The following is a 13,238-nucleotide window of genomic DNA, read 5'->3' on the forward strand; positions in this document are numbered from 1 at the left end:
TTACATTTATGCTATCAATTACCAGCAGCTTAACAGATTGTGTGGATATTTCTTCCCTTAGATTTAGATAATTGGAATCAGTCTTCTACCTCAGGCTTTCATGAATCGACCAGGATTTGTCAAGCACCTACCAACTATTCAGCATCAGGGAGAGTGCTATGATAATAAATTCTTATTAGTATCGAAGATTAAACATTAAATTCAAACTTTGGTAACAAGAATGGGGGCATCCTTTCCTGTTAGTAATCCTCAGTTCCTGTGATAGTGAAATAGCCAAGCCCTAATGAACGATCTCTCAACAGAAATCTGATACGTTAGTAATGGTAGATGGCTATCAGTATGTTTTAAAGGTAATTATAAAAATGGTTTATTTCCCTTGTTTTATTAACACAGTCACTAAACTTCAATCTCAGTGTTTAATTTCCCCCAACAGTTTAGCTATTTCCAAGAAAAACAATCATTTGAAGACTGGCATTGCAGATAACAAAACAGTATTACCTGGTACTGGCTTCTCTTTCAGTAGGTAGTTTCAGTGGAAACAGAACCTCAAACCTGGCTACCCCGTTCCCACTTCACATCCATTAAAACACAGCCTTACTTTTTGCATTTCACGATTATCAAATGAACGATTCACTTCACGAAAAGAACAGTGAGCAGAATCCTGGAGAACCACGGAACTCCCCACCACATTGTGCTAAACACATCGTTAGCACAGACACGGGAGACTGTCATGCTTCTCAAATCCTTCTCTTCCAGAACACCTAAGGATTACAAAACCAACACTTCTACGTAAAAAAAAATTTTTTAATTAAAAAAAAAATAAGTGTAGTCAGGGCAAGAAAAGGAAAACAGTGTCTTTATTGTGTGTAGTTCTAACAAACATTCACTGTGTGTGCATTCCAGCAGAAAGAGACAAAGATCTTCGTTCAAAATATTCTGAAATAAAATAGGTAAACTAACGCCATTAGTGAATATACAAAAGGAATGTTAATGTTACTTGTTCACAGTCAAAGGTGAAGTTAAAAAAAAAGGGAAGTTAAATAACTGAAGTAATGGTTTGCCCAAATAGCAAACGTAGGATACAAGCGTGGGCAAAGAGCAGCTACTGAAGCTCACGAGGAGGATGCTGGATATAGGGTAGGTAACTTGACAAATGCCTCTGCTTCTTTGGAACCTTCTTCCTAGATCACCCCCACAAATTCCAAACCTGGCTCTTTCAGAGCACAACAGCCAAATGTAACTAAACTCCTCATTACTTCTGTGATATTTGGCAACAGAATGAGATAGTTAAAAAAAGAAAAATCAATTTCTTGTTGAGACAAGACATGTCTGAATCCATTTCTCCTGGGGTAGGAGGAGGTAATGAACATCAACGTTCTGCATCTCAATCTCCTAAAACGGAATTTAACCAGATAGATATTGCTTGAGATTTTAAAGCAGGAGATACCATAAGTAATGATACTTAAGGCCTGTAAAGCATTTTTCATTGTCCCACATTGCAGCTAAATGAGTATAAACTCGACAGTGTTCTGATTTCACAACATATGCATTTATGACAACTGCTAAAAGAACTTTACAGGCTCAAAAGATAGGTTCCAAGGGATTTTTGTTTTTGCTTAAGGAGTCTTGAGATCTAAACACAAGATAAACTTTGACCCCACCACTCTGTTATCTTTACAAATGCAGAAGTCATTTGGAAACCAAAACCAATTGCTGAGTAGGGGCTGGGGAATTTTGGTGTCATTTCAAACTAGTCTCTACTGAGGCAGGTTTAAACCCTGACTCTCAGACCAGGGGCAGTGGTACCAACACCCTCTATTTTGGTGGCATGAAACTTCTCTTACCTCCTCCTTCGTGTCCAGCAGCCATGATGTGTACAGTCCAGTTTGCAGCAGCAGCAGCAGTTAGTCCTCCTCAGGAATAAACAACCAAACACCCCAGAGACCAGCTCCAGGTGGCACTGTCAGCCAATGGGGACTGGCTCCACTTGCTCTCCAGAGGACTTTCACCACCTACCCCTGTCAAGACTGTTTCGTGAATTCAAGCCTACTTCCTTAAAAAAAGTCCTTTTGGATGGATTTGGCTAGTGTGCTATATTACTTTATTGTTTAGAAAAACCTCCGCAAACTCTCACACAAGATTTACCTTTCACCTGGCTGTTTTTGTAGGCAACAGAATAATAGTAAATGGACCCCCAACTGGTTTTCCTAATACAAAGTGACATCACATCAGCAGTAGCTCAGAAGCAGCCCTGGGTACTGCAGGGATTTCATGGGTGGAAGAGACAAAGTCTAATTATCTTTTCCTCTGGCTCTCAGTAAAAAACAAGTCCAGATGTAAACAGGAAAAGAAAACCAATGTGAAGTAGAAAAACATACCTTTTGCACTGGCATTTACCTTAAAAATAACAAAAACACCAATTTTACTTAAGATGGTAATTCTCTAACATTGCTTATAAGCCAGATGTTTTTCATTCAATTTTGGACATTGCCAACACATTTTTACAACTGATTCAAGTTATCTTCAGGCTTGGCTTTAGATTGAATGTTCCATTTCAAGCTCCTCAATACTCCTCTGTTCTTTACTTTTACCCCAATGTACTTCAATAATCACGTAATTTATTTATTACAGGCAATCATATACCAATCCTTCCTTGCCTTTAAATAGAGAAGCATCAAGTTATACCACTGTTGTTAAATAATAACCAAGGTTTTTATCAATATTGTCTTAAAAGTAGCATCTTATAATGCATACGAACATTTTTCTAAAGATAAAAGTTTTACTAAACCCATATCCCTGACATTTTGTAAAACTCAGCCAGAAATCTCCTAAAATTACTCCCAAATATATCCAAGTGTGCAAGTACAAGGTTAATATTATTTTGATGAATTCTGTATTCATTCAACTGCTAAATCACAGGATACAAGACCTGGGTTGAACTTTTTCTTAAATAGTTTGCATGGGCAGTCCCTGGTTTGCTGGGCAGTTTCCTGTCTCATCAAATCCCTGGCAAGCTGGGAGGGAGGGAGGAGATGCTGAGCAGCCTCTATGGTCCTTCTTGAACCAAGCTGCTCCCTGCCGGATATGACAATGGCTCAGAAGCAGACTAGCAATTCTCAAAGGACAGGGAGAAAAATTACCACAGTTGCTGGCAGAAAACAGCCAGTGTACTATTTATTTCCTCAGGTGCTTCTATGGGGAAAAAAATAAAAGTCTAATATGCCAGAGAAATCATCACTGAACCAATAAGACACAGTAACATAATTCTAGTAACCTACTTCTCAATGAACACACATCAGAGAAAAAAACTGCCAGTATTTTATTCTCATGGAAAAACAGAACAAACCCACAAGTTGGAGTCATGGAGGTAAAATACAGAAGAAATGGAAAACGGGCTCTTGTCATGAACTCTCACTTTCAAATACCATTTTCTATGGAAGTTACTTTACTCGGGGCAAACAGAAGGCCATGCTGGAGTCTTTTACTTTTGGAAAATGGAGAATCAAAAATTTGCTAATCAACAAACAAAATAGGAGGGAAAATCCTTGGTAAAGCTCTACAGACATAATTATACATTTATATTTTACCAATAAAAGATAGCTAGGGTAGAAAAAACAGATGGTTAGAAACTGGTGCCAAACCAAAGTGAAAGCTTTGGTGCTTTTTCTAAACTCCTATCCTGAAGTAGTGTTTTTCAATATTTTTCTAAAGAAAGATAACTCTGAATTCACCAGGGTTCTATCACCCCAATTCATCCCTCCCTTTCCAGCCCCAAGACATAAAAGGGCCATGTAGTTTTTTTGTCCAGCACCACTTGGGAAGGGGCTGGGCTCAGGGGGTGGGAAGAGCTACCTGCTGCCCTAGCTTGAAAGGGAGGAGGAGGTGGCCACACCATTCCTTGTAGCTTTATCATGCACATAAAAGGAACAAAACTCATTTGGCAGTTTTAAGTTTAATAGGTGCATACCTTTACTTCAGGAATTAAACCCCTTATGATAAATAACAGAATTAAATCAGATTTTTTTTTTTTTTAAACAGATAAGAGTCTCGCTATGTTGCCCAGGCTGGTCTCAAACTCTTGGCCTCAAACGATCTTCCCACCTTGGCCTCCCAAAGTGCTAGGATTACAGGCCTGAGCCACCGCACCCAGCCCTAAATCAGAAATTTTTTTAAAAATTTACTTAAAAGAAAAATGAAAAAATAAAAGTTTCAACACTAGACTGCCGCCCTGTTAAGAATGTCTAATGTGCAATCAAAGTATTGGAAAGCAGGCATTTTTACGAAAGAGCAATGTCACTATAACTTATGAACAGGAAGTTTTGAAATATAAGGGTACTCATGGAAACCAGTGAAGAGAGGAAACACCGGCAATCATTTGACACAGAACAGTGAGCAGGTACTTTGGGAGTAAGGCTCTGAGAGATGGAGGACACTGGTCCCAGATCTGAGGTGGATGTCTGGCCAATCGTCTTGGCTCCAAGGGGGAAGAATGCAACTGGCAGGATTCGAGGAGAGGGCACTTCTGCAGCCCCCAAGCAAGTCTCTAGTTTTCACCCCAAAATGGATGCACTTTCCAACTTCAGCAAGGCCTCCTCAGGAGGATTTGCTTTCCGATGTGTAGTAGCGGTACAGGAAACCTAAGAGAACAGCGCCTATGATGGGTAAAATCCAGTATGACCAGCAACTAGGAGGAGGGGGAGAAAGCAATAAAACTGTTAATATTTTAAGACACATGTTCACTATCTTTCAGCTTTCACATGTTTTTATATGGGCGAGGAGTTTTTATTTACTTTGGGAAATTTAACTGCTTTTATCACAAAGTAGTTGGGGAAAAAATATTTGGATTGGAGTGACAAAATTACAAAGTAATTTTTTAAAAGGTTAAAAACAACCAATAGTATGATATCAAATAAGATGCCTTTCCATGCCTTTATATGTGTTTCTACAAAGTCATATAGTGGTTATTTCTGAGTTAGGGATTATGGATACTCTCACATTGTCTTCTCTGTGCTTTTGCTTTTCACGTATTCTGCAATTAACATTTTTAAACAGGAAAAAACACCATTATGTAAGTGACATTTCATATATGTATAAAAAAAATCCATCCCAATATAAATTTGGAAGTAATCATATCTAATATAACTACCAGAAATATCCTATCTACTTCATATGTATTTTAAAGATTTAATCCTTACAACACCCTATGAAATAGGGCTATTATTCTCATCTCATACAAGAGAAACATAAGCTTTGCACCCCAAATCCCAAAGCTAGTAAGGGAGTTGGACAGTGTGATTCCAAACCCCTCTTCTTAATCCCTAGTTAAGTTTGGACACTAATAAGGATACACATACACAAAAAGTATATACAGTTCTAATAGGGTAAAGCAAATGGCAGCTTCAAAAGTACTGCAAGAGCCTTTCCTTAGGAGCTTCAGAACAGTCATCATTCTCCTTAACATAATAATTCTTTAATAGAACTTATTAGCACACTAGTTTTAAAGTATAATTCTTCCATGATCCAAATGACCCGGCTGCCCCTCTACTTAAAACATATGAGTCTTGGTATTAAAAGGTTTTGAAGTCAATAAAACGAGCTGAAGTTCATGAGAAAAATGATTCTTTGCCTAAACATGCCTAGCACTCTGTATGCTTACGTATGGCAGAAAGCTAAGCTGGACTAGTTTGGAATGGTAGCCAGGCAGCTTTGTTTAAAATACCAAGCAATATGGCATGTATAACAGCAATATGCACTGGGAACTCTGAAGTAATCTCCTGATAAGAGTAATGAATTCAGACTCCTTGAAGAGCAACCACAAAAGCCTAAAGAATCCAAAAGTAGGATCCTTAAGAAAACACTGAAGAAGAAAATTTGACTTTTTTTTTTTTTTTGAGATGGAGTCTCGCTCTATCGCCCAGGCTGGAGTGCAATGGCGCGATCTCGGCTCACTGCAAGCTCCGCCTCCTGGGTTCACGCCATTCTCCTGCCTCAGCCGGTGGATCCGCCCGCAGAGGCCTCCCAAAGTGCTGGGATTACAGGCATGAGCCACCGTGCCTGGCCAGAAAATTTCTTTAGTACAAAAGACTGAGAATGGTTGACACCAATACTCACATAATTTTTCCTAATACTTAACTGCGACTGAGGAGAGAACCAGACGAAACACATTTATACTGCATCACAGGAGATTCAGGTTCAACAATAACTTCCTGTCCTAACACAGACTTTTCTTCTTGGAGATTCATCCAGATTACTACATGTTTGTGATTCATTTATTTTTATTGTTTTGTAGTGTTCCATTGTATGAATATACCACAATTTATTAGGGTTGTTTCTGATGTTTGAATATCTCGAATAATGCTGCTGTGAACATTCTTGTACATATTTCTGGGTGTACTTGTGCACACATTTCTATCAAGTATATCATTAGAAATGGAATTGCTGGGTCAAAAGTTAATTCATCCTGTCAAATTTACTAGATAATGCCAACCTGCTTTCCAAACTGATTATACTCATTTACATTACCCTAGGAGTGTTTTTAAGAGTTGGGGGATAAACTTTCCAACCAACTCTTACTTGCAAAATTTTTAATTTTTATCAATCTGGTTAGGTATGAAATACACCTATGATTTTAATTCACATATCACTAATGATGAATGAGATTAAACCTCATTTCCATATGTTTACATTTGTGTTTCCTTTTCTGTAAAGTGTTTAAATCTTTTTCTCATATTCTTTTTTTTTTTTTTTTGAGATGGAGTCTTGCTCATCGCCCAGGCTGGAGTGCAGTGGCGCGATCTCGGCTCACTGCAAGCTCCGCCTCCTGGGTTCAGGCCATTCTCCCATCTCAGCCTCCCAAGTAGCTGGGACTACAGGCGCCCACCACCACACCCGGCTAATTTTTTGTATTTTTAGCGGAGACGGGGTTTCACCGTGTTACCAGGATGGTCTCGATCTTCTGACCTCGTGATCCACCCGCCTTGGCCTCCCAAAGTACTGGGATTACAGGCATGAGCCACTGTGCCCAGCCCTTTTTCTCATATTCTACTGAGGTTTCAAAAAACTGATTTGTAGGGATTCTTTATATCTTCTGCCTGATAATTCTTAATCAGTTTTTATGTTTAGCATAAGTCTAAGTTTTATAGCATAAGCATAAGGTTTTTTTTTTTTTTTTGAGATGGAGTTTCGTTCTTGTTGCCCAGGCTGGAGTGCAATGGCACGATCTTGGCTCACTGCAACCTCCGCCTCCCAGGTTCAAGCAATTCTCCTGCCTCGGCCTCCCAAATAGTTGGGACTATAGGCACGCACCACCATGCCCAGCTAATTTTGTATTTTTAGTAGAGATGGGGTTTCAACATGTTGTCCAGGCTGGTCTCGAACTCCTGACCTCATGATCCACCCGCCTCAGCCTCCCAAAGTGCTGGGATTACAGGCGTGAGCCACTGCACCCCGCCCTGCATAAGCATAAGTTTTAAGTTTAAAATCTGCAATTTTGTGGCTTGTATTTTCAAAATTTTATGCAGCATTTTGTTGACCCTAAGCCCTCAATATTAAGGAAACTAAATTTACTAATAGTTTGTACTTTTTTATACTGTGTCCATTACCTCAAATAATAGATCTGATATTTTATGGGAAAAAAAAGACATATTTTCTTTCTCTGAAATACCCTGAGATGTCCAAAAGATAGAATGGCTAGCTCTATATAATCTCCACAAATATATTGTACAGGCCAAGGATTCCACAGTCATTTTAGATAGAGGCACTTAAGGGAAGGCAATTTATAACTTTCAGAGCTAATACTAATGAATTACTAATATTAATGCCAAGGAATATATTGTAAGTAAACCTGAGAAAATCCAAATTCCTAAATATGACTGCAGTGTTTTTTTCTTCTGTAAAATGTAATAATAGCACCTATCTTACAGAATGGTTGTGAGAAGTAAATGAGATTAAGTTTTAAGTAGAATAGTGTAGCTGGTTTGAACTGCAGAGACTGAAGGCTGACCCACTAGTAGCTACCTGTCCATGCATACTGGCCTCTTACTGAGTGTGATTCCAATTTGTGTCACAATAAGATTAAAAAATTACTCAAGGCATGAACCTTTTAGATTATTCGAAACGGCTAAAAGTATAAAAGTTAATTTTGCTAATGTCAAGGAACAACTGAATTTGCAGTGATTTGGGCCAAAAAAGAATTAGTTGTCAAGCTGCACTCGTAAGTTATGTTACATACATATACTTACGGAAGAGTCTCTTGCTAGACATTACTTTGAACATAAGGAAATCTGTTAAGGGGATACTAACCTTTTGCATGTATCATGTTTTGAAGGGTCCTGAAAATGACACATATTCAAAAATAACAAACAAAAAGAAACAAGATTAACATAGCACATATACATTTTCTTGAATAGCTACATAAACCCTGTAACTGATACCAGAACTTCACTTTTCATGCATTTTGGTGTTTACAAATATATAAGCAATGGATGGACTGGGAATTTTATTTCTGATAACATACTGGCACTTTGCTAGGTTCCTTCCTACTGAAGAATCACTAATGAAAGCATAGAAATGACCTAAACTTTTTTAGATGTTAAAAAATGTTAATAATACAAACTACATTGAAATGGACTACTTTGTGGTCATGATGATGTGCCTGGTTCAGCTGGGCTTGCCACTGGCAGTAGCTAACATCATACTTTCTAAAAACCTTTTTTAAAGCCCAAAAAGCTCTTCTAACACGTAGATCAACTGTGAAATCCTCTAGATCATATAGATGATTGCTTTGTAGATCACAAAAATATACTGGTTCACTCTTTGAAATCATAATAATTATGAAGGGAGACCTTAGAATTGATTTCACAATGAAAAGAGAAAAAACGGAGTCAAAGGAAAGAAAATGACAAAATAACCTTAAAATATAAATCTTAGCAATAAAAGGTACTGAAGTATTGATATCTGCTATAACCTTCAGAGCATTATACTAAGTGAAAGAAAGCAGACACAAAAGACTACATATTATATAAATCTGCTTTATAAAGTGTTCAGAATAGGACAATCAATAGAGATAGAAGTAGATCAGTGGTTGCCTCGGGCTGGCATGAGGAGGACGAGTTGTGGGGAAGTGGAAAACAACTGCTAATGAGTATGGGGTTCCTTCTTGGAGTGAGGAAATTGTTCTCAAATAGACTGCACAGCTTTGTAAATACACTAAAAACCATTGACTTGTACAGTTTAAATAGGTGAACTGTATGGTATGTGAATTGTATCACAATAAGGTTGTTATTAAAATTTTTTACTCAATTTAAGTAAGTATCAAATGAGGTGCTGATTCCATTAATCAGCTGTATAGTACAAAAGGCCTGCTAACTTACTGCCAGAGGACAATAACACTTTTAGCATAGGTTACTGCTGCCCAAAATACCATCTTTGCAAAATGTAGAAGTACTTCACGGTATGAACATGGAATATTAGCTCTGCTTAACCACCGTTTTCAATAATCTCCAAGAATTTCCAATCACATTGGCCCCGATATACTTTAGAGTAGTCCATGAAATGAGTTTTAATTTCACATATCCAAAACACTGCCATGCAAATGAATACATGCCCCAAACCTGAAAGAAATTAGCCTGTAGACAAGAAAAATGTCAAATGAAAGGTTTTAAAGAAACCATACTGGCCGGGCGCGGTGGCTCAAGCCTGTAATCCCAGCACTTTGGGAGGCCGAGACGGGCGGATCACGAGGTCAGGAGATCGAGACCATCCTGGCTAACACGGTGAAACCCCATCTCTACTAAAAACTACAAAAAACTAGCCGGGCGAGGTGGCGGGCGCCTGTAGTCCCAGCTACTCGGGAGGCTGAGGCAGGAGAATGGCATAAACCCGGGAGGCGGAGCTTGCAGTGAGCTGAGATCCGGCCACTGCACTCCAGCCTGGGCGACAGAGCGAGACTCCATCTCAAAAAAAATAAAAAATAAAAAAAAAAAATAAAGAAACCATACTAACATACTACTATACTTCTTTAAGATTTTAATGATTATTGTTATCTGGGACATTTCAGCTAGTCTAGTAAGGATCTAATTAATTAAAATGAGTTACAGGTCAGTCTTTGAAAAATACAACAAATGTTACTATCTACAGATTCAGAAGGTGGGAGTGGTAGCGATGGTAGTGTGTGCATCAAGTTAATTTATAATGTTGCCTTTTAAAATAAATATTCCACCACAGCAGCTGAGAAATAATTGAATTCCATCAAGAAAATGTTCATGGTCTTTTATGCTTTAGCTACATAAATACCAATGATTTACAGACAAAAAATGTAGTTACTATTTTTAAAAGGGATAATTTGAAAGGCTTATATGAGAGCATCACAGCATAATATATGTATTATGATGCTTAATCTATAATTAGAGTAAAAATCATATACTTCATATAAACAGATTATCTAGATTTCAAAGCTTTTAGCCTCTTTTACGATCAAAAGCCCTGGATGTCTGCTAAGTAAGGTGAGCCTTAGAAAAAGGTAATAAGCAACCGAAGAAAGAGAACAGAGACAGCCAAAACTGTACTATGCTGAAACGTAAAAATTTCTAAACAATAAATAATTTAAAACATATGGTGTTCTTTGAACTAAGTACTGCAAAATGTGCCTGTTTTAAGATCAATCCATCCCTGGGGCCGAAAAAAAAAAAAAGACCAAGTTGTCTAACTCATTAAAGGAAAGAGAAGAGAAAGAGGCATACACTCCCTCTAGGATACTGACAGCCAAGTAGATGCAAACCATAGTGACCCCACTTTTAATCAAATACATAATAATCAAAGAGATGTTGAAGGCACAGCTCTTAGCAGCCAAGACGCTCAGTCAAATTTGGAAATAAGCCAAATCGGTTATTTTTAAACTGAAATGAAAAAAGTTCTATTAACACATAACCTCCCTTCCCTAGGCACAGCTCCCCCCAATCTTCATTTCCACAGTTAAGCACTGGGCTAAATCTAATGGATGCTTAAGGGAAATTCGTACAGTTTATAGTTGACTTTAATCTATCCCTTCAGGTATTGAGGCATATCTACCCGGTTATGTCCATGCCCAGATTTTAATGCTCTCAACCTTTGGCATGGAAAGTAATAATTGCAATACTATGACTTTAGTTACAAGAGCGAATCAAATCCACAGTTCTTCCAGCATAACCCCTACCAAGCAATTAATATGCATGCTTCTTTTTCTTCAAAGAGCTTAGAATACACTGGCAAACAACAAAATTGCTGTGACTTTTGGTATTATAGGTTCTAAAAAAAAAATTGCTGTTAAGTCTACTCTGACTTTAGCTCAAAACTCATGGAAATTAACTATTTAAATAAAACTGGTTCCTCAAGTTCAAGGTTCATTAAGGCTTTTCTTCCCCACTAAAATAAATAAGTAAGGGCTAGGCACTTGGTTCACACCTGTAATCCCAACACTTCGGGAAGGCTGAGGCAGGAGGATCGCCTGAGCCCAGGAGTTCAAGGTTGTAGTGAGCTAGGATTGTGCCACTGTACTCCAGCCTGGGGGACAGAGCAAAATCCTGTCTCAAAAATAAATAAATAAATAAATAAATAAATAAGTATATTTATATACATATAAACACTAAAGACAGACTTTTTAGGGAAAAAGGAAATATTTTGTAATACCTTAATAGAATTTTTATAAAGCTGCTCATAACTAAAATTATATCTAATATCTTCAAGCCCAATGTTATAAATCAGTTTCCTAATTTGTAAAATGAAAGGCTCAGATCAAATAAATGTGAATTCTAAAGTCATATTCAATTATCTCAACACAATTTTCTAAGCCAAGGACATTGTGGCAAAACCTAGAGGAGCAGGCTTCTAAAGGGTAGAGAGAAGAAAACACCATTCTCTCACGTCTAGGAAGACTGAAGAAGCACTACCACAGGTAGATTTTTCTCTCTTCCACCAGCTACATAAAGGAGTGATTTCCCAGATATTCATCTGAGAGTATCACGTCAGTGCACCATAAGCATTGACCCAATTTGCTAAGATTAAGAGAATGACAAAGAGGCCGGGCGTGGTGGCTCACACCTGTGATCCCAGCACTTTGGGAGGCCAACGTGGGCGGATCATGAGGAGAGGAGATTGAGATCGTCCTGGCCAACATGGTGAAACCCCGTCTTTACCAAAAATACAAAAATTAGCTGGGTGTGGCAGCGCATGCCTGTAATCCCAGCTACTCAGGAGGCTGAGGCAGGAGAATTGCTTGAACCCAGGAGGCAGAGGTTGCAGCAAGCCGAGATAGGGCCACTGCACTCCAGCCTGGTGACAGAGTGAGATTCCACTCAAAAAAAAAAAAAAGAGAGAGAGAGAATGACAAAGAAATGTCACAACTGGCAACTACATGGAAAGGATGTGGGGGTCAATGGGGGTGGATTTCACGATGAACTTTGTTTATGAGAAAACATGACAGAAGAGCACACACTTAAGGAATGGAGTACACTTTGTCATCAGGACAGAAATGTAGGAAAGAATGAACCAGAATCATGATTATGATGCATTAAGACAGACAGGGCAGCCGGGCACAGTGGCTCATGCCTGTAATCCCAGCACTTTGGGAGGTCAAGACAGGCGGATCACGAGGTCAGGAGATCGAGACCATCCTGGCTAACATGGTGAAACCCTATCTCTACTAAAAATACAAAAAAATTAGCTGGGCATGGTGGCAGGGAGGCCGAGGCAGGAGAATAGCTTGAACCCGAGAGGCAGAGGTTGCAGTGAGCCGAGATCACGCCACTGCACTCCAGCCTGGGCAACAGAGCGACACTCCGTCTCAAAAACAAAAAACAAAACAAAACAAAACAAAAAAAACAGGGCATTATACCTTCAACCTATACAGCTTACATTTAGGCTTTCAAAAGCTTAAAAGGAAAATATGAGGTATATATAAAGACCTTATGTTTTAATTCCTACATTGCTATTCCAAGAGGATTCTAAGTAGTTAAAATTGGAAAAAGCAGATTTTAAGCCACAGGACACCTTTGGCAAATTTAATGGGTATTTAGGTGGTCTGGTAGAGATTGTGTAGCTTTGAATTTGGAACACTGTGGTATCTCTGTAGCCAGTAACTTATGAAAAACAAGTTGGGAACTTCTGGCTTCAAATTCTAAACTGGAAAGGATTTTCCCCCCATAATACCATGGACCTTACAGTATGAGCTACCACTATATGAATTTTAACATTAGGTTCATTTT

General features: G+C 38.4%; 1 protein-coding gene across 2 annotated transcripts in view; it reads right to left on the reverse strand.

Moving 5' to 3' along the window:
- Positions 1-3,298: 3,298 nt before the first annotated feature.
- LOC101009425 (cytochrome b5 type B) overlaps positions 3,299-13,238 on the reverse strand; it is a 40,209-nt gene continuing 30,269 nt past the window's right edge. Inside the window, exons 4-5 of one of the 2 annotated variants that reach the window (XM_003917105.3) lie at positions 8,302-8,330; positions 3,299-4,684 (exon numbers count right to left, since the gene is read on the reverse strand). In XM_003917105.3, the coding sequence (XP_003917154.1) occupies positions 4,594-4,684; positions 8,302-8,330 (120 nt within the window). In that variant the 3' untranslated portion in view covers positions 3,299-4,593. The remainder of the gene's footprint in view (positions 4,685-8,301; positions 8,331-13,238) is intronic. The other variant, XM_009196762.3, reaches the window with a different exon arrangement.

The sequence above is a fragment of the Papio anubis genome, chromosome 18, assembly GCF_008728515.1.
Source record: "Papio anubis isolate 15944 chromosome 18, Panubis1.0, whole genome shotgun sequence".
NCBI classification, from domain to species: Eukaryota; Metazoa; Chordata; class Mammalia; order Primates; family Cercopithecidae; genus Papio; species Papio anubis.